At 40.3% G+C, this 22,499-nt stretch overlaps 1 protein-coding gene across 1 annotated transcript; it reads left to right on the top strand.

The window, feature by feature from the left end:
* The first annotated feature begins 2,695 nt into the window (after positions 1-2,695).
* LOC129339710 (vomeronasal type-2 receptor 26-like) lies at positions 2,696-19,648 on the top strand. The gene is made up of 6 exons (XM_054994291.1): positions 2,696-2,701; positions 5,259-5,573; positions 8,402-8,465; positions 12,275-12,406; positions 17,114-17,994; positions 19,583-19,648. Exons 1-6 carry the CDS (start codon positions 2,696-2,698, stop codon positions 19,646-19,648), a joined length of 1,464 nt encoding a protein of 487 aa, XP_054850266.1.
* The last annotated feature ends 2,851 nt before the right edge of the window (positions 19,649-22,499 follow it).

Below are 22,499 nucleotides of genomic sequence, written 5' to 3' on the forward strand. Positions count from 1 at the left end.
AAAATCCAAATAAAATACTATTTGAAAAAAAAACCAACAATGTGAACTACTAAAAAAAAGTTGGCTTAGTATCAAATGGGAATATGGCCTACCCAACACTAAGGTATTTTTGACATGTTTTGGCATGACTTTGAGATTCTTCTATTTTTTAGAACTTCTACTTTGTCCTTTCCTCAGTCTCCCCCCACCCCCAAGTGAATTCATGTGATTCTTCTGTGCTGGTAGAATGTTTTTGCAGCCATTAAAAATTCATAGGTACATGTTTTTCCCAATTCATTAAAATGCATGTCTTTATTTCTTAAGTGAGAAATAAAATCTTTTCTACTTCTCAGAAATGGTTAGAATATTGTTTTGCTTTCCTCTCCTATGGCAACAAGAAGGAACTTTAACCTCTTCTTGGTAATTCAGTACATCTTCCTTTTCTCTACCGTAGGTGGTAGTGGGTACATTCAAGGAGATGATCAACAATACAGTTCCAAGATTCTCCGGGCATCTTAAATTCTTAGCTAAATTATCTACCCAAAATGTATAAAATAAAAATATTAACCTAGGAAGTGGATACATTTTGCTAACTTAGATGTCAACTCTATCTCCATATCTACTCAGGCAAAATGACCTAATAACATTAGCAGTACCATCAGATGCAGTAAGCACCTAAGCACAGACATACTGGTTTAGGCCAATGCATCTTTTCTAGTATCCCATATTCAACAATGGCCAATTAGATGTTGTGAAAACAATCCTTACCTGTTGGCTGTTCTCCAGTAACTTATGATTAGTATCTGGGCCTGTAGTGCCTATTTGCCTTTAATGGATAAGAGCAGTAGCATTAACCTCCATGATTCTGGATGGAATGAATATATGCTGGCAAAACCTGTAGGCACGGTTGTGACATTCTAATTTTGCAGGCAAACTTCACAGTATTGGCATCTCTGTGATTTTCAAGCCTCAGTGACAACTGAAAGAGAACTTGTTTCAGCACGTTGAGATGGCTTACATAGTGGGTATGTCCAAGCGCTTCTGGGACTTCTACAAATTTATTACAAAAACTTTGATTTTTAGAGATTTTGTCCCTACCAGTTGGACAGTATTATAAATATATGTATTACAATTAATGGATTTGTATGTATGTATTTTTGGAATGATAGAATAGTGTAATAATTATATGTATTTGATCCTATTTATTAGTGCACTGTTAGAACTTTATTATAATATTATAAAATATTATATTATAAAATGACTAATTGATTGTTCTGTTGAATAGTATTTATTACAGACTCTGGGAAGGGTGGTTTGTTGTGCTTCTATATGTGAGAAGGTGCCAGAATCAAGTCCCCCAATAACTCCTGAGAAATAACCAATGAGAGTGGGCAGAATGCTGGGTCAGTGACTGTTGGAGTCCATTGGAGAGAATAACAGTGAGGAAGAAGGCTTTTGGAGCCTCTGAGAGAAGGAAGCAAAGATATTGCTGGCTGTTACAAACCTGTTCTGATACATTGAAACATTCCATGTTTAAACAGTATCTTTATGACTTTTAAAATCATTTTCTCCACTGTTTCGTGTTGTAAATAAAATGTATTATTGTTCATATTTTAACCCTGGCTGGCTTGAAGTTGTTGACTAAGGGGAATTAAAGCACAAACCTCAAACCCTCTTGTCATGACCAATGGACCAAGTTTCATTTAATGGTGGCAGCTTATATTAGGGAAAGTAAACTGTAAATTCTCTTTCCACAATAGCTCTGGACAGTAGCTGGGTGGAAGTAGATATAAGGAATGGGCTGTCTATTTGGTAGAGCCTGTGAGTGAGGAGAAAGAAGATCCAGTGGGGATTTGAGTCAGGGCTGTCTGCCTGATAACAGAGGTTAGACAATTAATGGGTAGTGACTGCCATTAACTGCTTATAACAACAACAACAACAACAACAACAACAACAACAGCAACAACAACAACAACAACAACAACAACAGTCATGGAAAATCAAAAAGTCTGGATAATCGACATTGAAATTCTTGGGGATGCCAGAGTCGAAGAAAAAGAACAAGAAAAAATGATTAAATATAGAGATCTTCCAATAGAAACTACTCGACTATGGAAGAACAATGCAACTGTAGTCCCCATTGTCATCAGGGCACTTGAAAGCATCTCGAAAAACTTTGCAATTCATATGGAAAAACTGCAGCTATCTGACATAACACCTCCAGAACTGCAAAAGACGGCACTACTTGGAACAGTGTACATATTACCAGGGCTTTTTTTTATGGGAAAAGAGGTGGTGGATCTCAGTGGGTTGCCCTCGGAGAAAATGGTCACATGGCTGGTGGCCCCGCCCCCTGATCTCCAGACAGAGGGGAGTTTAGATTGCCCTCTGTGCTGCTCGGCAGCATGGAGGGCAATCTAAACTCTATCTGGAGATCAGAGGCGGGGCCACCAGCCATGTGACCATTTTCAAGAGGTTCTGGAACTCTGTTCCACCGTGTTCCTGCTGAAAAAGAGCCCTGCATATTACACTGATATCTGGTTGATACTTAGGTCTCCGTCAGAAACTTGTATCAGCTTAACCAAGGCTAATCAATAATAATATGTGACCTCTGCTTCTTGTTGATTGTGTTTTGGATAATTCAAATAATATTAACAACATTCAATTTATAGCCCCGTGTAGCCCCCAGACCTGTTAAGAGGAAGGTTTCTGGTAGATGGTGGTGAGTAAGGTGGTCACATATGGGGACTAATTTTCCATGGGTACACTGAGATGCAACCTTTTAGATGCTTCTCAAACAGAATTTGAGTCTCCAGAGGAGGTAGGAGTTTTGTGTTGCCTGTGGATTGACTGGCTTGTCACCACAAAGTGAGGCTGGGTGTTGTCACCAAAGTCAGTGACAGGAGAGATTGTACAGCATTAACATGTTAAAAATCCTTTGTTCACTTTAATTGACTTGTTGGAGCCCGATGGCATAACTGCCATTTTGGGCTAACATATGTTCATTTCCTCGATTCCATCCATGAGGTCAATGTGAATTACGCTGAACTTAATACCCAGTTGCAGCAGAAACTTCTGCCAATATCTCACAAGCAGTTTTACATCCCTTCTCTTACCAATTACATCGTTAGGATGTGAAAACAAAACTTTGTTCAAAGTTATTGTCTCCCTCCTGTAATTATTAAAATGACTATAATTAATTCACTTCAGCAAGACTGAACGGCTGTTGAGGAGGCAAGAGGGAAAAAAATCAAGGGCAATTGAAGTTGTTATAATAACCCCACAGTGTCATTCAGAGCTGAGATTAAGAAGTGGACGAAAGCAGGGCTCTGTCCCTTTGAACCGTTCGTCCTTTTGTTGTAAACAGCCACATTTCAAGACGTGTTCCTCTTTTGGGCATTCAGAGAGTGCTTTGAAGGCCAGCAATAATGACAATATGTTGCTTTTAAGAAGTGCATGGGCAGAGGCCGGTGCCACCCACTACCGTGATCCGACTAGGTGGATGTAGATGTTATAGTGTAGAGATACTCAGCAGGGACCTCATTGAGAGGAAGGATTTGCCTTCACTTTGCTGGAGACTGAAATGTTATTATTGTTGCTGCTTCTGCTGCTCTTCTCTCACATGGCGTGCAAATTTCATACTATGACACAGGCAATGACTGAGACCCTCCTGATTCCACACCAGTGGTACCAGCCGAGTGAAATCCTCATTGGTGGGATTCTGTCTCATATTAATTTCATTTTTCCCATTCTTTCATTCCAGGAACCTCCTTCAAAGATACCAAGGAATGATCTATTGTAAGCAATTAATTGAGATTTCCTCTAAAAGTGATCTGTAATTGCATTTTATGGATTGTTTATATCTCATTTACTGCAAATGACAGTCTTACAGATAAAAGTCAATCAATATGGAGAGGGCACTAAAACGTGAGAGTTTGGGGGGTGGTTTTTTTGTTTTTTGTTTGCTTTTTAGTAGACAAAAGAAAAGATTTGGTTCAAATGAGCATACAGTTCGGATTTGCCATTCCTATATAGTTATACATCAGGATAGTTGTGCAAAATGGAAAAGCAACATTGAATTAAATGAGAATGAAATGTATCTAATACAAAAATACCTGGATTTTACATCAAGTAAAAAAGAAAATAGGGACCAAAAACACTTTGATCATCATTTCCTTGTGATCTTTGAAAACTTTGTTGCAGTGATTGGAATAGGAAGTCTTCATAGCATATGGGTGCCAATAACATTAAAATCATCAGCTCTTGGTGTATTTGTGTTGGATATATCCAAGCAAAGACAATAACTGTCGGAGGAAAATCAAAAAGAGTCCAGTAGCACCTTTAAGACTAACCAATTTTATTTTAGCATAAGCTTTCGAGAATCAAGTTCTCTTCGTCAGATAATGCACTGTAGAATGGAAAGGTGTCAAATCCAGAGTTTCAGAAGAGAACAGAATTTTATAACATTATTTTCTTGAAACATTTTTTTTCAAGGCAAGCAGGAAGCCAAGAAAGCCAGTCATTGTGCATAACATTTTTCTTTATGTTTATTGGTTTCTTCATGGATTTTAGAGTATGGATAACTAGTAACTGAAGGTGTACAGAGATTTAGTAGCACTTTCAGTGTGCTTCCTTGTGAATGCTGAGATTAACCCTGCTTAACGTAACTTAACTTGCTTTAACTTAACATACTGTTCATGTATCTATTCCCAACTGCCTTGTAGAGCTAAAGAGTATTAAACATGTCCTACTTTCTGTTTCTGAGGCAGTTGGGATTGAAATGATACTGATGAAGAAACTGAGATTAAAGAAAACACTGTTAATTATTCTCTAATCATTCTGTGTGCCATTTCCTGCATTCTCATTTTTAAAACTGTTCACCTTCATCTCTATGATCTGCTAATTTATTACCGCTAATTATATTTTTGCAATTTTAAAGTGCATATTTTCATTTAAGTTTTAATGCCCAATGTCATATGTTTTAATACTCTCTTATAAATATAAATTCATTTAAATAACTCTAGGTGATTTTTGGAGAGGTTGGGGGAACAATAATCTGTTGACAACTGAGATGATTCTTAGATCTAAAACATCTTTAACATATGCACATCTATGGGCAATGTGCAGAAAATGAATCTAGTCATGATGACTAATTTCTCCTGTTTAAATGCAAGAAGCTTTGCTGGACTCCATAGAGTCAGGCACTGAAAGTTTTCTAGCCTGAAAGAAACCATTACTGTTTTAAAATGATTTCATGGGCTCTTGAATTCTCCCACTAGACAAACAGTCACTGTATTTGCAGCTCAGCTCCGAAGTTCTACCAGAATGTTCTGGCCTTGGCCTTTGCCATCAATGAGATCAATCAGAACCCCAAGCTCTTGCCCAATGTCACTCTTGGGTTCCTCATCTACGACAGCTATTCTGATGCACGAATGGCCTACCGTACCACCCTGGACCTGCTCTTCAAATCAGATAAGTTTCTCCCCAACTATAAATGTAGCAATCATAAAACTCTAATGGGAGTCATTGGTGGACTTAGCTCTGATACTTCCTCACACATGTCAGAGATCTTAACGCTTTACAAGGTACCACAGGTGAGTCCAATGAGTGAGAGCCTTGGTTTATGGGCATTGTTGTTGTTTTCTGTTTTGTTCATCTCACATGTAATTATTTTTATGATTCGGAGGTACATTCTTGTGCATTGCCCACCCACTGTAATCCATTCTGCCTACTTAGCTGGTACCAGTCTACATCACAATGCTATTGCTAGGAATGCTGCTTCTCCCAGTTTTTGTCTAGAAACCAAGGCTATGAGGCAAGAGAGAAGTTGAAGAAATAGCCTCAGTACTATGAGTGAAATGATATGCCATCCAGGAATTCTTGGAAGTATATCTGTTTCTGTAGCTGAAGTTAAAGCTTTGCTCACTCACTTATATTTTAAGCTTTCTGCGTTTTAGACTGTCACATTCTTCCATGCAGATGATGGTCTATAAAGATTTGAAAACAAAAAGGGTGACAAATTAATATGTCTAATTAACTAGATGATATTTTAATCTAGATTGAACAGACAACAAATTATGTGAAGTTATATAGAGGTAGTTTCCTTCCTGTCTATCAAGACAGACAGGGAATCTCTCTTTTTTCCTTTTGTACATTTCAGTGTTTACTCTATTTGGGATATCATGTGTCCTCATTTCCATACCTGCTTCATTGCCACTGTCTATTTAATGGCTTTAACAACAACAACAACAACGATGATGACGATGTTATCCCATGAATAACATATTTTAGAATAAAGTCTTATCTTGGTAGTAGCAACATTTCTTTTCTCTTGTCCCATAATAATCATGTCCTTTAAACAGTTCTTTAAGGACAGAAATTCAACGCATGCTGTACTGTCCCTTTATATTCAAGCTGGGGAAATCTTCCTATCTTGAATTCCATCTTGCTTTTTTACTGGCAAATCTTTCCATTTTCACACACAAAAAAATTCTTTTTTGTCCTTTAATCAGAAAAAACCCTTTAACCAGAAAAAACCCAAACCATGTGGTTCGTTGTTCAGCAAATTTCATGAACCACGAACTTTCATGAACCTGCCCCTGGTTTGCGAACCGGTTCATTTGGTTCGTGAAAATGGCACATCCGGGTCAGAAAATCATCACTTCCGGGTCAGCAGAAGGTCTGCAGAAAGTCCATCTCCTGTTGCCTAGGAAACTGATTGATTGGCACTAGGCTGTCTGCAGTCACAAACCAAAAACTGAACCAAATGAACCAACCTAAAGTTTGTTGCAGTTTGTCAGAAATGGGATCTGATGAACCGTGGTTTGCGAACCACGAACCGGCCTGATTCATGCTTAATTTTGGTTTGTATTTCGGTTCGTGCCCATCTCTAATCAGAAGTAAAATACTTTTATTTTGATATATGTTCTTTTTAAATCTAAATGTTAAATAAAACAGTAAAATCCTAAGCAGAGTTACTCCAGTCTACTCATTGAAATCAGTTATATTTATACTCAATTATACTTATACTAAGTTATACTTATGAAGTCAAGATGGGTAGCCAAGTTAGTCTATCTGTAGCACTAGAAAAGAGCAAGACACTAGCAGCACCTATAAGACTACTAGAAATTTTGTTAGTCTTACAGGTGCTACTGGACACTTGCTCTTTTCTAATAATTATTAGGGTTCATACTTGTTAGAAATTATCCTTTCTGGATACATGTATTTAGTATTGGAGCATTAATATGAAATATAGAATTGATTGTGCTTGGGGGGGTTAATATGTGAAGCAGGGTTCCAAAGACATTCAAACCCATGCACATAAACATGTATATGGAGAGTTTAATGGTACTACATGATTCTTTTAAAATGGTTTTGGAAATAATTCTGGGTCACAGGGCATAGTAGACAAAAAGGAGGCAAGTAAGTAACAATATAAATAAATAAGCCAACATATAAACATTCCAATATACAGTTAATTACAGAAATGTGTTGACCCCAAGAGGTTTCCAAACCCTTTACTATGATCTTAATTGTGTGTGAGATACCTTCAAATACTTTACTTCCTCCTTAAAATATCAATCTTTTTTTGTGTGTAGTTATCTTATGGCTCATTTGAACCTGCAATAGACAAAGGAATCAATTTTCCTTCCTTTTATCGTATGGTCCCCAATGAAGCCCTTCAGTATCAGGGAATTGTTGACTTACTACTGCACTTTAGATGGAAATGGGTCGCTGTGGTCATACCAGGTGATGATAGTGGAGAACATTTTTTGCATTCCATAGAGCCTATGTTTTCCAAGAATGGAATCTGCCCAGCCATGATTGCAAAAGTGCCAGACTATCTCCATTTCTATGAGGCTGGAGACGTTATCGATCAATTCCTGAATCATACTGAAGTTCTAATGGAAACCAAAGTAAATGCAATTATAATCTATGGAGATACTTCATCCATTACATTTCTGGCAATTGTCCTATGGATTGTAACAACATTGGCCCCTCTGTCCCATTTTGAATATAAGGAGAAGATATCTGTAGCAAAAGTGTGGATTACGACAGCTCAGATTGATTTCACATTCTATACTTACAGAATGGACTATGACGTTCAGCTTTTGCACGGTGCAATATCCTTCACAATTCATTCAGCTGAGCCTGCAGGATTTCAAAAGTTTCTTCAGATTAGAAGCTTTTCTGGAGAAAGCAGGAACGGATTTATCAAAGATTTCTGGAAGTGTGCATTGTATTGTTCATTTACTGGAAACTACAGTGTGTCCACAGATGACAACAAAGTCTGTACTGGGGAACAGCACTTAGAGGATCTTCCATCGACAGCTTTTGAAATGAGCATGACTGGCCATAGCTACACTATCTATAATGCTGTCTATGCAATGGCACATGCTTTGCATGTCATGTATTCATCTAGATCAAACCGCATAGCTATGAAGGGTATGGGCAGACAAAAGCCTTCGATTGTGGAACCCTGGCAGGTAATCTGAGAGGGGGGGGAGCAGAATTGTTTACATCAGTGCTTAGTTCTCATGGCCATTCTTACATGCCCAGAGTCATGCTGACCGCCACCTTGGGGTCAAGTAGCAATTTTCCACAGGCCAGTTTGTCTAGGAATCCTGGAGGTGTTTTGCCACCTTCTAGGCATGGAGTAGGGGTCACTGGGGCAGTCGAGGGGGGGTAGTTGTGAATTTCCTGCATTATGCAGGATGTTGGACTAGATGACCCTAGAGGTCCCTTCCAACCCTATGATTCTACTCACATTCAAAGACCTATTGTCCTCCACACCAACAAAGAAGAGATACACTTTTTTATTCCCACTTTTCCTCCAAGGAGCTCAGGCTGAGATAAATTGTTCTTTCTTCCTTCCTGTTAGGTTAAGAAAGTATGGGTGGCCCATGTTCATGCAGAAAACTTTATGATAAGATGGGGACGAGCACTTGGACCTCCCAGAGTCTAGTCTGACATCACGTGGTTGCCATATCCTCTCCCAAACCCCAATCACTCGTAGGGCTTAGGTACAGTGGCCATGGAAGACCAAACCATTCTGCCTTCTGCACTGCCAACATTAGTACTTGTTACTGATTGTACTAATCTCATACTGTGTAATCTGCCTTGAGTCTCAGCGAGAAAGATGAACTATAAATGAATAAATAAATAAACCTAAGACTAACCAAAGAGGGGCTAACATTAATAACAGTAACTCCCTCCTCCCAGCCAACTCACACTACTCTGGAAAGATTAATCTCATGGCTGGCCTTCACTAACCCCATTGCAAACATCGGTTTAAACCATGCCTAGCAAAACTAAAGCCAGCTTCCTTTGGTTAGAGGCCATCATTGTGTCCAAAACTCATTCTTACAATGGGCCACAGCACCCATCCACAGCTGGACTGATGTAAAGTGGCCAAATTCTTCAAGGCAACTTCAACCAAGAAGGCTTCTTTTCCATATCTGTTATAAAATACATACTAGAATATTCCCCAACCATTAAGAACTTCCTAAGTCCACTTCAAAAAAACCAGCTAACACATCCATTCTTGCTGTTATGCTCAATCTCAACCCCAACCAATCCTTGTGGATCCTTCCCAAACACTCATCTTCTATGGACCCCTGCAGAGACTCATGCAAATAACTCTTACAGTTACTCACTGGTCCCAGCTTTGGTACCCCTGTTTCATTCACAAAGAGCACAAGTCAGGAGCTTCCTAGAACAGGGTGAAATATGTCCAACTGCTACTGAAAAACTTTCAGAGATGAATGGTAGAAGCAGAAATTTTCGTTCTGTAACTACTAATTTTTTGGAAGGTCTCTCTCTCCACTCCTCAGAGTCACTTAAGTGGGATATTTGTATTATTACTTTTAAAATACTTGCAATAATAAGAATTTAAATCCATCTAGGAAAGTTGTGCTATACATCTTTAAACTTTTGTCTATTTAGCTTCACTCAGTTCTTCAGAAGATCACATTCAACAACAGTGCGGGGGATGAAATACTGTTTAATGCAAATGGGGAGCTAGACGCTGGCTTTGATATTACTAACCTGGTTACTTTCCCAAACCAATCCTATGTCAGAGTTAAGGTTGGAAGTTTGAATCCGCAGGCTCCTCCAGACAAAGTGTTCAGTATTCATGAAGACAGCATCGAGTGGCACAAAAACTTGATTCAGGTGGGAATCTACTTGTGCTAAATCACGAATGAAGAAAAATAAAATTCATTAACTGAAATGTACAGGCTATCAGTCTAAGGGAGGGAGAGGAAGCAAGCCCCCCTTTTTCTATTGGGCTGGCCGAGCTAAAGGTCACCTGACTCCTGTCAAATTTCTATCATCACAGAAGATAGAAGCAGAGAAGACAATGCCCCTTGAACTTTCCAGTTCTCTCCCCCCCCCCCCACCTCTCTTATGAAGCATGTTATCTTCTGATTGGGAACAGGCCACAATAGTGAAAAGGGTAACTCCGTCTAGATGATTTCTTATTACCAGTGGTTGAAGCTTAACTATTATCAGACATCATGCTTTTGAGTACCTCTGAGGAGTCTTTATGACTGTCATGACCATCACTGAGTGAGGCTCACACTCATCAGAGTAGAACCGGTTGAGGACTTCCTCAAAGAGGTTGAGGTCTTCCTCAAAGAATACTTTCTGACCTGGTCCAGGGGGGATGGACAAGGCCAGTGTTGTGAATTTTCCTCAGATCCAGAGACCCTGCTTCCAAAGCCATTCCTCAAGAGCTTGAAGTTGAAACCTCACTACTGGGAAACACAGTAGCTCTTGAGGACATGTGAGCATGGTGTCAAGATCTCTCCACCAGGAGACCCGGTAGATGTTCCAGGTCCAGTGACAGCTATAATAATAATAACATTCAATTTATATACCACCCTTCAGGATGACTTAACACCCACTCAGAGCGGTTTACAAAGTATGTTATTATTCTCCCCACAACACAACACCCTGTGAGGTGGGTGGGGCTAAGAGAGCTAGAAGCTGTGACTGACCCAAGGTCACCCAGCTGGCTTCTAGCAGAGGAGTGAGGAATCAAACCCGGTTCTCCAGATTAGAGTCCCACACTCTTAACCACTACACCAAACTGGCTCTCCCTTTGCTGGGCAAACTAAGTCCAGGGCCACAGCCCTCTTGTCACCCAGCAGGAGCAATGGAGACAGCAGGCCAGCAGCTTGTACTCCAGCATTTAAAATGGACCATCACTACAGTGGATTCAATCCTTTACCAGATTCTGACCTCAGTTAAGCTCTGCCAAGATGAGTCCCAGGTGTTGTTTTCAGATCAGATGTTGCTAATCCCTCTTAGCCTTGAGCTGAGATTGCAATGCTCCAGCTCCTGTGCTCCAGGCTACCAGGAAAGACCCTCCTCACCTTGTGTCACCTGGAGTCCGAATATTGGTTACTGGGGTCTAATCTACAAATGTAAGTGTGACTACAGTGCACAAGTCCTAGACCATGACTCCAGATATCTTTTAGTCAAGTGATGTGAGGTCTTTAGTCTACAGCTGATACATCTCCTAGAAAGAAAGTAAGGTATAGACCCTTAACTGATTTTTATTGACCTAATAAATTAAGAGTAAAAGTGAAGTTAGTAATGCAGTTCAAAATTGGAAGAGTATTTGTTTTACCACTTGGGGAAAAGAAGATGGTTTGTGTACAGCCCAGGTGGAGAAGGGAAGATCAGAGAGATGGTAGAGGGATGAAGGAAGGAATAAAAGATCTTGAGCAGGTAAAGAGAGAGATAATGTGAAATGGAAGGCGATATTAGAATGGGTAGAGAAGCATTTCGGGGAGAGGGAGAAGGAAGGCAGGCCTGGCAGGGTATGGCAAAGAAGAGTGTGGTGTGCCAGGAGGAGAGTGAGGGAGGATAAATAAGCCAGTGGGCCAACAGCAGAACAGAGACAGAAAAGTGGTGGGAGGGAAGACATTGAAGAAATGACTGAGGCACATGACCCCATTGGAACCTGTCTGTGTCACCATGAGAGGACACTCAATTACATGTTACCCTGATCAGGATTCTCTGGTTTGAAACAAGACTGAATCTATTCTTAAATCTGGCTGCCTAAGGCCATGGGAGGTAAAGAAGGTCAGGACGTAACAATCCCTGACAAGGAGGGGGATCTTGAGGTAACAGTCTAGTCCAGCATGCTAATTTTAATAATGTTGAGGTGAATAAGGTTGTCTCTTTCCCTACAGGTTCCTTCTGCAAAACATTCCATTTTTGTCAATTGCTTGTAATGACAATTTTCTAAATGTTTTATCTTGGTTGTATTCTTCCTTTTCCCAAGGACAGGTGCCTCCCATCTCTCGGTGTAATGACATCTGCCATCCTGGTTTCAGTCAGAAAAAAAAAGAGGGAGCAAACTTTTGCTGCTATGATTGTGCTCAATGCCCTAAAGGCATGATGTCAGACAAAGACGGTAAGAAATGTACTAACATGAGAAATAAGTGAAGAAATTAGTACTGGAATAAATATTTTAGTGTCCAGAAAACCGAATTCAGTTTAATTTGTAGGGTACTTAAATCAATACAGTGGATCACATAAAGCCCTCTTGGCAGCTTTACCAAAAGGGTTTGAATAATTTCTTCTTCATTCTCTAATTGTTTTCCATTATTTCTGTAGTTATTTGCAGAAATGAGATGGCTTTTCAGAAGAATACTGCATAGCACAGGTCATTGTACCCTGTGTGATGGAAAGGTTCATGTGCATGACCAGAAATATTCCAGCTATGTAGATATTCCAAAGACACTCTTTTGATTTGGGTGTGTGTTCAAAGGAAGATGGCAGGGAGGCAAAATAGCAAGGGGAAGGAAATAGTTGAAGAAAGAGAACTGCACATTTGAATTGGAGAAAGGCAAAAGAGCTGAGCCGTATATAGTAAAATGCAACCCACAGGCACTCAATTCTGTACACAGGGAATAGAAACATTACTTAGCTCTTCCAAGGCTACATGAGTTATATGTTTGTCACTGCAGCACAGCCTTATGTTGATACTATGTGTTATCACGGAGGGTAAAGATAACACTTCATGTAACAATTTTCCAGCTTGTGTTATGGATGTTTAATGTGCATTCTGCAAATGCTCAGAGGCTATCTGCAAGCTACTTGGGCAAGTAGTCTCCAAGACCTGTTTTACTATACTCTCCTCTGAGAAAAATACTTGATTGTGGAGAGGATGAGATGTGTTCTAGATAAATCTGTTCAGTCCTGATACAGATACAGGCATGCGCTTAAGAAGCCCTGAGCAGCTAGTTAGCTTTCCTATATCAAATCATATAACTCTTGTCAAGAAGTACCCCACAGATAACATCTTAGGTTCATTATTGGCTATGTTACACAAGTAATGCAATTGCAGAACCTTTATTATTACACTGTAATTATTCAGCATTCTCAATATTTGCTCAATCAGCTCATTATAATATCTACATAGATCATTAAAGGAGATCAATTACATGCAAACAAAGTATCTTACCCAAAGATACAAAAGTCACAGGCAAGGAGCCTCTTCTAGGAAGAAGCTCCCTATCAATTCAGCTTGTCAAATGTATAGGTTTTCAGAACCACCTCCTTGCAAAAGCTGCCTGTCCCACTTCAAAGGGACTCGCATTCTTGGCTAACTCCTCATCTTACAACTTCAAACACCAGACAATGCTATCCATATTGGAAACATATTCTTCAAATATATAAAAATAGTTCATTCTTGCTAGCTCTTATCTTGCTAGCTCTTATCTTTATCTCACCTGAGAGCCAGTTTGGTGTAGTGGTTAAGAGCGCGGGACTCTAATCTGGAGAGCTGGGTTTGATTCTCCACTCCTCTGCTTGAAGCCAGCTGGGTGACCTTGTGTCAGTTACAGCTCTCTCAGAGCTCTCTGAGGGCCTTGCTACACGAGACAAACGGCACGGGAAGGAGCAAGTGGCAGGAATCATATTTTCACGTGTATAACAATAAGAAAGGAGCACTTGTATTCGGCAGGGCTTGGGAGGACGGCAGGTGACTCGCCTTCCTTCTCCTTCCCAACTCGGCTGGGGCTGCGGAGAGCGGCGGGCGGCTCAGCCTTCGCTCTCTGCGCCCAGCTCAACCAGGGCTTGGGAGGACGGCAGGTGGCTCGCCTTCCTTCTCCTTCCCAACTCGGCTGGGGCTGTGGCGAGCGGCGGGCGGCTCAGCCTTCGCTCTCTGCGCCCAGCTCAAGCAGGGCTTGGGAGGACAGCAGGTGGCTCGCCTTCCTTCTCCTTCCCAACTCGGCTGGGGCTGTGGCGAGCGGCAGGTGGCTCAGGCTTCGCTCTCCACGCCCAGTTCGAGCAGGGCTGTGGGGGGCAGAGGGCTGATCGCCCTCCTTCTCCTTCCCCACTCGTCTGGAGCTTCGGGAGGCGGCACATGGCCCAGCCTTCGCTCCCAGCTCGAGCAGGGCTTGGGAGGGCGGCGGGCAGCATGCCCTTTGCGGCTCAGTTCTGGCCTTCTCTCTACCCTCCTGCAGGGTGGGGGGGGGGAACTGTGCTCCATGGCAGCCCCCGCTCACCTGTGGGCCAGCTGATCTGTGGGCAAGGGAGGGGGCAACAACAAGAGTGAAGTGAAAGAAGCATATGCATTTTTTCCCGCCTACAGCATGCGGTGGACATGAAGTAAAAAATTTTATTACTAGTCTTTTGGCCGGGACAGGACAGCATATTCCGAACAACTATTGCAGTCACTGAAATGTTTTTTCCCCAAGAACTCCACCTAGTGACCAATTGAAAGAACTGTCTCTTCCACACATTATCAAGGCACGTACGAGGCATGCGCTGTACGGAGAGGCTGCTTCTGCGTCTTGGAAGACCTAAAAAAAAAAAACAAGCGCAAAACCACGCACTGGATCAACTGCAGTGTGGCAGCGCTGGCGCGTGTATAGTCTGTAAGTCCGTTCTCGTGTCTACTTGCTCATTTCACGTGCCGTTCGTCTCGTGTAGCGAGGCCCTCAGCCCCACCTCCCTCACAGGGTGATTATTGTTGTGGGGATAATAATAACATACTTTGTAAACCGCTCTGAGTAGGCATTAAGTTGTCCTGAAGGGCGGTATATAAATCAATTATTGTTATTGTTATTGTTATTGTTATTGTTATTGTTATTGTTATTGTTATTGTTATTGTTATTGTTATTGTTATTGTTATTGTTATTGTTATTGTTATTGTTATTGTTATTGTTATTGTTATTGTTATTGTTATTGTTATTGTTATTGTTATTGTTATTGTTATTGTTATTGTTATTGTTATTGTTATTGTTATTGTTATTTTAAAAGGCTATGTAAGAATAGTGATTACAAATTTCTCATACATATAAATATCTTTTGGCCCTCAACCAGTACATCAAATAGTGCCAGCTTTTATGAAGTTAGACATTCCTGACATTCTCAGATACGTTCTATTCCTGGTCCATGGCGATATGAATAAGATGGATCTTCTAATCTAGATGAGGCCATACAACTATGTTACTTCATTATTTCATGTTCCTCTCGAAGGTTGTTCTATTTTAGGCCTCTAGACTCCCTTTGTGGCCTGTCTAGATATGGGACTGAGCTAGCCTTGTTTCTGTGTGCAAAGGCATCTGCAACTGTTCTCCTGTAGCTCTAGCTATATCCATGACAAAGTCACATCATGAGTAGAGATGGGCACAAACAGCAATACAAAAAAAAGCCACTAACAGCCCAATCTGCTGTTCGAGAACTAGCTGTTCATGAGGCCCCATTCTAAACGAACAGGTGGTCATTGCAAGCCTCGTTCATTGTTGTTCGTTGCAGTTCGTCAAGCCAGACAGTCTGGCACCTGCAATCAATTCCCTTTGGCAATGTAGGCAGGGATTGTCTGAACTCTGTCTGAACTCCTGCTGTTGCCCTGGAAACCCCAATCTAAGCCCAATTTAGCTTGATAGGCAGGTGTTCCTTCCAAGTGTGGAGCTCCAAATTTGTTACAAAGGAGCAAAAGAGCAGGGGGAGGGGGGGCTCCCAGCTCTGGCTAGTCTTTGCAGACGGTGGAGAGGGAGAGACAATTGCTGTTTGCATTTTGATAGACAAGGAGAGTGCATTGGAGCTTGAATTTTCTTTGTGTGTGGTGGGATATAGATCTACCCTTTCAGGTTCCAGGGCTGCTGCCAGGCTCTGGGGCTATTATTTACTATTGGTACCTTTCCTGGTGCCTGCTCAGGTCAGGTTTCTGGGAGTGGTGCAGTACTATCTTGACCAAACTTGGATGATGGCTGGAGGAGAGCCTGCTGGCACCCACAAACAGCCAACCATGAACATGTTCGTGAATAGGGTCATGTTCGTGGATGGCAACGAATAATGAACATCATGTTCAGGTTTTTTTTCTGTTCGTGTCCATCTCTAATCATGAGGAAAGGTCTGGGGCAAGCCATGGTCCATTTGGGACTCAACCAGAGTTAAAGGAGTTGCATGAATTTAGTTCCCTCACTGCTTGGGATCATGGTTCCCATTTACTTGATGGAGTCTTCAACCTCATCTATCAAAAATGGACTATTGCTCACTAGGACTTATGTTTGATTGTCCACTTCCTCCAAAGCAGAAGTCTGAAGTCAAACTCAGCTCTCTTTGGAATAATTCTTTTCCTTTTTTTCTGAAGCTGGGTAGAAATAAAATTTTACCACTGGTATTTCAGTTTTTTTCAAGGCATGCCTAGATAATAACACTAACAATGATGATGATGATGATGATGATGATGATGATGATGATGATGATATACCGCCCTTCAGGACAACTTAATGCCCACTCAGAGCGGTTTACAAAATATGTTATTATTATCCCCACAGCAACAATCACCCTGTGAGGTGGGTGTGGCTGAGAAAGCTCTAGAAGAGCTGTGACTGACTCAAGGTCACCTAGCTGGCTTCAAGCGGTGGAGTGGGGAATCAAACCTGGTTCTCCAGATTAGAGTCCCATGCTCTTAACTACTACACCAAACTGGCTCTCAATGCATTGATACCCCAAATTTCATTTTCAAAAGCTGTACTATTAAAATATTTTGAGGCAGAATGGATTTGAAAATCCATTGCTACTCATTTTTTTTGCCAAGGTGCATTTTTATTCTTAAGAACACAAGCAGCCAGCAGTTTTAATTCGGTATGTTTTCCTCTTTCAGATATGGATAAATGTGTCAGTTGTTCAGAAGATCAATTTCCAAACATGAGACAAGATCAATGCATTCCCAAGCTTATGAATTTTCTCTCCTTTGAAGAAACTTTGGGACTCATTTTAGCCTTCTTGGCTCTTTTCCTTTCTCTGACTACAGCTGTGGTGCTCAGAATCTTTATCAAGCACCGGGACACTCCAATCGTCAAAGCCAACAACCGGAGCCTCACCTACATTCTCCTTGTCTCTCTCCTGCTTTGTTTCCTTTGCTCCTTGATATTCATCGGACGTCCTAACAAGCTGACCTGCCTCCTCCGACAAACTGCTTTTGGCATCATCTTCTCTGTCGCTGTTTCTTCCGTGTTAGCAAAAACTGTAACAGTGGTTGTAGTTTTCATGGCTTCCAAACCAGGAAACATTTTCCGGAAATGGGTGGGGAAAAGGTTGGCACATTCCATTATCGTTTCCTGCTCCCTTGTTCAATTGGGTATTTGTGTTGTTTGGCTCGGTATATCTCCTCCATTCCCAGATTTGAACACACGGTCATTTTATGGAGAAATCATAGTGCAATGTAATGAAGGGTCGGTTACCATGTTTTACTGTGTCTTGGGCTATATGGGATTCCTTGCTATTGTCAGCTTCACTGTAGCTTTTCTAGCCAGGAAACTGCCTGACAGTTTTAATGAAGCCAAGTTCATCACCTTCAGCATGTTGGTCTTTTGCAGTGTTTGGCTGTCCTTTGTTCCTACCTACCTGAGCACAAGAGGGAAAGATATGGTGGCTGTGGAGATTTTCTCCATCTTGTCCTCCAGTGCTGGGTTACTGGCTTGTATATTTTCCCCCAAATGCTATATTATTTTGTTGAAACCAGACTTGAACAAGAGAGAGCAGGTAATAAGGAGAAAATATTAAATTATCTCATAATCTAGCACGACACTATAATTATTTTCCTCAGGAATATCTTTGGGAAGCGCTGGTTGTCCTGAGGAAGGCTGAACTTGGGATATGCTTCTACTTTCCCAATATATCCAGTCATGGAAGAAATTGAGTTTTTCAATTCTGCTTCGTTTATTATTCTATTGTTGTATTATGTTGATTTCTGCCCTGGTTGTCTTCTTGCATAACACCAATGTGGTTATTAATGTGGTTATTAATGTGTTTTTTCAACTCCCCCCTTTGAGTTTTATACATATATTAAAATGAATTAAATGTTTCCTCAAATGAAAATATCATTGCCTTTGTTTTACAGTGCATTTTCACAGTATGCTTTGATTCTTCTACCAATATCTCTTTTAATAAGGCAGTTCTTGAAGAACTATTTGTTGATTTTTTTGATATGGCTTTCTTTTTCCCTTACATGAGCCCATTTTTTTTAAATTCCATGTATCTATATAGGAGCATTACAATATGGGATGTTTTATTTTTAACCTCTTTCCCAATAATCCCCATATGGAGATTGACATTTTTACTGCTGCCACATACAGAGCTGAAATTTTCATCAAGATGCCAATACAAGCCCACAACCAATTTCCCTCACAGTTTGTTGAGTTTAGATGGCATTAGTGTATTTTAAAGACAGATCTTTTGTTGTTGCTGCTGTTGTTGTTGTTTCATTTATTGCAGACTGTGGCAGGGGAAATCATTTTTAGTTCGGTTTGGGGTTTCAAATAAGACGTTGATTTACTAATGTGATGTCTACAACTTCCATTATATAATTAATCATTCTTGCACTGTGGGTGCAAGTCTGCCGAACCGACAGTCTGCCGAACCAGTTTGCTAAGTCTGCCGAACCGACAAGCAATCTTGTTGGACCAAACATAGCAACAGTGCAATCCCAAGAAGAGATACTCTCGTCTGAGCCTGTTGATTTCAGTTAGCTTATTGGAGTAATTCTTTTTAGGATTGCACTGTAAATATATTATGATCTCTGAATTGCCTCATCTACATACAAAATATCTTTCTGTCTGCCTTTGGGAGTTCACTGGAGGTGCAAAAGCGAGTTCAAAGTTCTTGGAAAATATCTCTTTATTGTGACTACCTGGTCCTATGGTTCATAAAGTTATATGAGGTTTTTTCCCCTTTCAGCCAAAGTTTAAACATTTTAGTTTTAGAACGGAATGAATCATTCTAGTTGAATTCTTCATGACCAATTGTACTACATTAATTATTTGTCCAAATCATGCTCATTTTCGGTCCGAGTCCATCCATCTTCTTTTCAACTTTTGGGGGAGGTCCTTTTATCAATTAGGGTATTTGATCTTTAAAACACACACACACTAATAGCTAATATTTTGCCTTTTCCAAAGTACATGCAACTACAAATGTAATAAACTGATAAATGTACCTCTCAAATTCTAAGGGTTCACAAATTCAACTGAAATATTTCTTGGCTTAAGTAAAAGCCAAGAACTGAAGGGAGTCAAGGGCAGCTGGTTACTAGATCCATCTGCAGCCCTTTTTGTATTTTTTGATATTTTAGGTCTCTAATATTGTTACAGAATGTACCTTTGTAACTATGAAGAGTGATTCAGCTCAACCAGCATGAGGAAGCTGGTGGGAAGTTTCTTAACTTTTATTGCCTTTCTATATCTCCTGAGTGTTGGTGGAGGTAGGATAGATAATAAAAAACAAAGTTCAGTAGGAACATGTTTATTCATAGCTGCAAGGCTATAGGTGATGTAAGAGTGACAGCCTCTGGTTAACATAGTACAAGAGGCTGTTGCCAGTCCTGCCATGCTGTCCAGGCAATAGGATTGCTTAATTAGGTTCCTTAACAATAAAATCTACGTATTGTCGAAGGCTTTCATGGCCGGAGAACGATGGTTGTTGTGGGTTTTCCGGGCTGTATTGCCGTGGTCTTGGCATTGTAGTTCCTGACATTTCACCAGCAGCTGTGGCTGGCATCTTCAGAGGTGTAGCACCAAAAGACAGAGATCTCTCAGTGTCACAGTGTGGAAAAGATGTTGGCAGGTCATTTGTATCTACTCAGGAGGGGTGGGGTTGAGCTGAGTCATCCTGTAAGAGTTTCACAGGGTGTGGAATGCTAATGGCGGGAGGCTTCACTGTATCCTGAGGAGGTTCTTTTGCATATGGATTGGGGCTTGATGTGCTCATCTTCTCTGCAGGGATATTGTTGAGTATAGAGTGTTTTGTTAGCCTGGTGTTTTTCAGAACTGGAAACCATGCTCTGTTCATTCTTAAGGTTTCTTCTTTCCTGTTGAAGTTTTGCTTGTGCTTGTGAATTTCAATGGCTTCCCTGTGCAGTCTGACAAAGTAGTTGGAAGTGTTGTCCAGTATGTGGAAGCTAGATTTGTAGCAGTGGAATGTAATTGGAATTTAAAGAGAGTGTTGGTAGTCGGACTTTATGCACCTAATGGTGCAAAGGAAAGCTTCTTTGAGGATTTAAGGAAGCATTTAGACGATCTTGCATATGACCAGATAATTCTTGCTGGAGACTTCAATGGAGTGACAGATTTGGAATTAGACAAAAAGACTACAACAGCACAAAAGAAAAGAGGACTATTGCCAAAGCTTTTTTTTGAGTTGATTCAACAAGAGACTCTCGAAGATGTATGGAGGAGAGAATATCCTAAAACCAGACAGTTTACTTTTTATTCTGCAAGGCATCTTACATTATCAAGAATTGACATGATCTGGGCCTCAAAAGACTTAGCGTTATGGACTAAGGAGGTAGAAATAATGCCGATGGTAGGCTCAGATCACAACCCAATTATATGGAAATTTGGAAAAAGGAGAAAAAGGAAAGCCTGGAGAATAAATGAGGACTTGTTACAGGAAAGAGAGAATATGGAAATATTGAGAAGAGAGACAAAGTTTTTCATACAATACAACGTGAACAAAGAAGTACCAACCAACAAAGTTTGGGATGCATACAAGGCGGTTGTAAGGGGCATACTAATGGACTTAAATGGTAGAGCAAGGAAAAAGAAAGAGGAGAAAAGACAAGAGATTGAGGAGAAAATAAAAGCCAAAGAAGCACAGTTAAAAAAGAGACCAGGAAAAAAGAAAATATACCAGGAAATCAAAATTCTTCAAGAACAGCTAACAGCAATGAGTAATAAAGAATTGGAGTGGAACCTTAAAAGATTGAATCAAAAAGCGTTTGAGGGTGCCAATAAACCTGGGAAATATTTGGCATGGCAATTGAAGAAGAAAAGGGAAAAGAAAACAATAAATAAAATCTGTGAAGAAAATAAAACATACTTGGAGCAGACTACCATCAGTAGAGCCTTTTATAAATTTTATGCTAAGCTGTATAATAAAAAAGAAGTAAACAAAGAATCAATAGCATCATATCTGGAGAAAACCAAACTTCCAGAAATCTCGGAAGCTTGGAGAAATAAGTTGAACAGTGAAGTAACTGATGAGGAAATAAGTAAGGCAATACAATCCGCAAATCTAGGAAAGGCGCCAGGGCCAGATGGACTTACGGCTAAATTTTATAAGATAATGGCCAATGAACTGGCACCATTCCTAAAAGAGGTGATGAATGGAGTTTTTAGGGATCAAAGGATTCCAGATACTTGGAGTGAAGCGAATATATCATTGATCCCAAAAGAGGGCCAAGACCTGACCAACGTGAAAAATTACAGACCTATATCACTACTTAACAATGACTATAAAATTTTTGCGAAGATATTGGCGGAGAGATTGAAGGGGTGGCTCTCGGAAGTTATAGAGGAGGAACAAGCAGGCTTTTTGCCAGACAGACAAATAAGAGACAATTTAAGGACAGTGATCAATGCTATTGAATATTATGACAAGCGTTGTGACAAAGAGGTTGGTTTCTTCTTTGTGGATGCTGAAAAAGCGTTTGACAATTTAAACTGGGACTTTATGTTTGCCACTATGGAAAAGCTACAACTGGGAGAAAGATTTGTCAAAGCAATTAAGGAAATTTATAGAGACCAGACTGCAGCAATTGTAGTGAATGATGAACTGACCAAGAAATTGACGATTAGTAAAGGAACAAGACAAGGTTGCCCGTTATCTCCATTGTTGTTCATTTTAGTATTGGAGATTCTGATGATACAAATACGACATGACGAGGAAATACGAGGAATAAAAATAAAGGACTATTCATATAAGGTCAGAGCATTTGCAGATGACATAATGTTAATTGTAGAAGACCCACTGGAGAACATGCCAAAAGTGATAGATAAGATTAAGGAGTTTGGAGACTTGGCAGGTTTCTTCATTAACAAAAAGAAGTCAAAGATACTATGCAAAAACATGACTAAGCAGAAACAACAATTGTTAATGGAAACAACGGATTGTGAAGTAACTAGTAAGGTGAAATATTTGGGAGTTGAGCTGACTGCAAAAAATATAGATTTGTTCAAGAATAATTATGAAAAATTATGGATTCAGATAGA

This window comes from Eublepharis macularius, chromosome 12, assembly GCF_028583425.1.
Source record: "Eublepharis macularius isolate TG4126 chromosome 12, MPM_Emac_v1.0, whole genome shotgun sequence".
NCBI classification, from domain to species: Eukaryota; Metazoa; Chordata; class Lepidosauria; order Squamata; family Eublepharidae; genus Eublepharis; species Eublepharis macularius.

Excerpts from the sequence above, each read along its gene's own strand:
- LOC129339710 (XM_054994291.1), top strand. Across the intron at positions 5,574-8,401 it reads CGCTTTACAAGGTACCACAG|ATCAAACCGCATAGCTATGA; the intron begins GTGAGTCCAATG and ends GTATTCATCTAG. Across the intron at positions 12,407-17,113 it reads CATGATGTCAGACAAAGACG|ATATGGATAAATGTGTCAGT; the intron begins GTAAGAAATGTA and ends TTCCTCTTTCAG.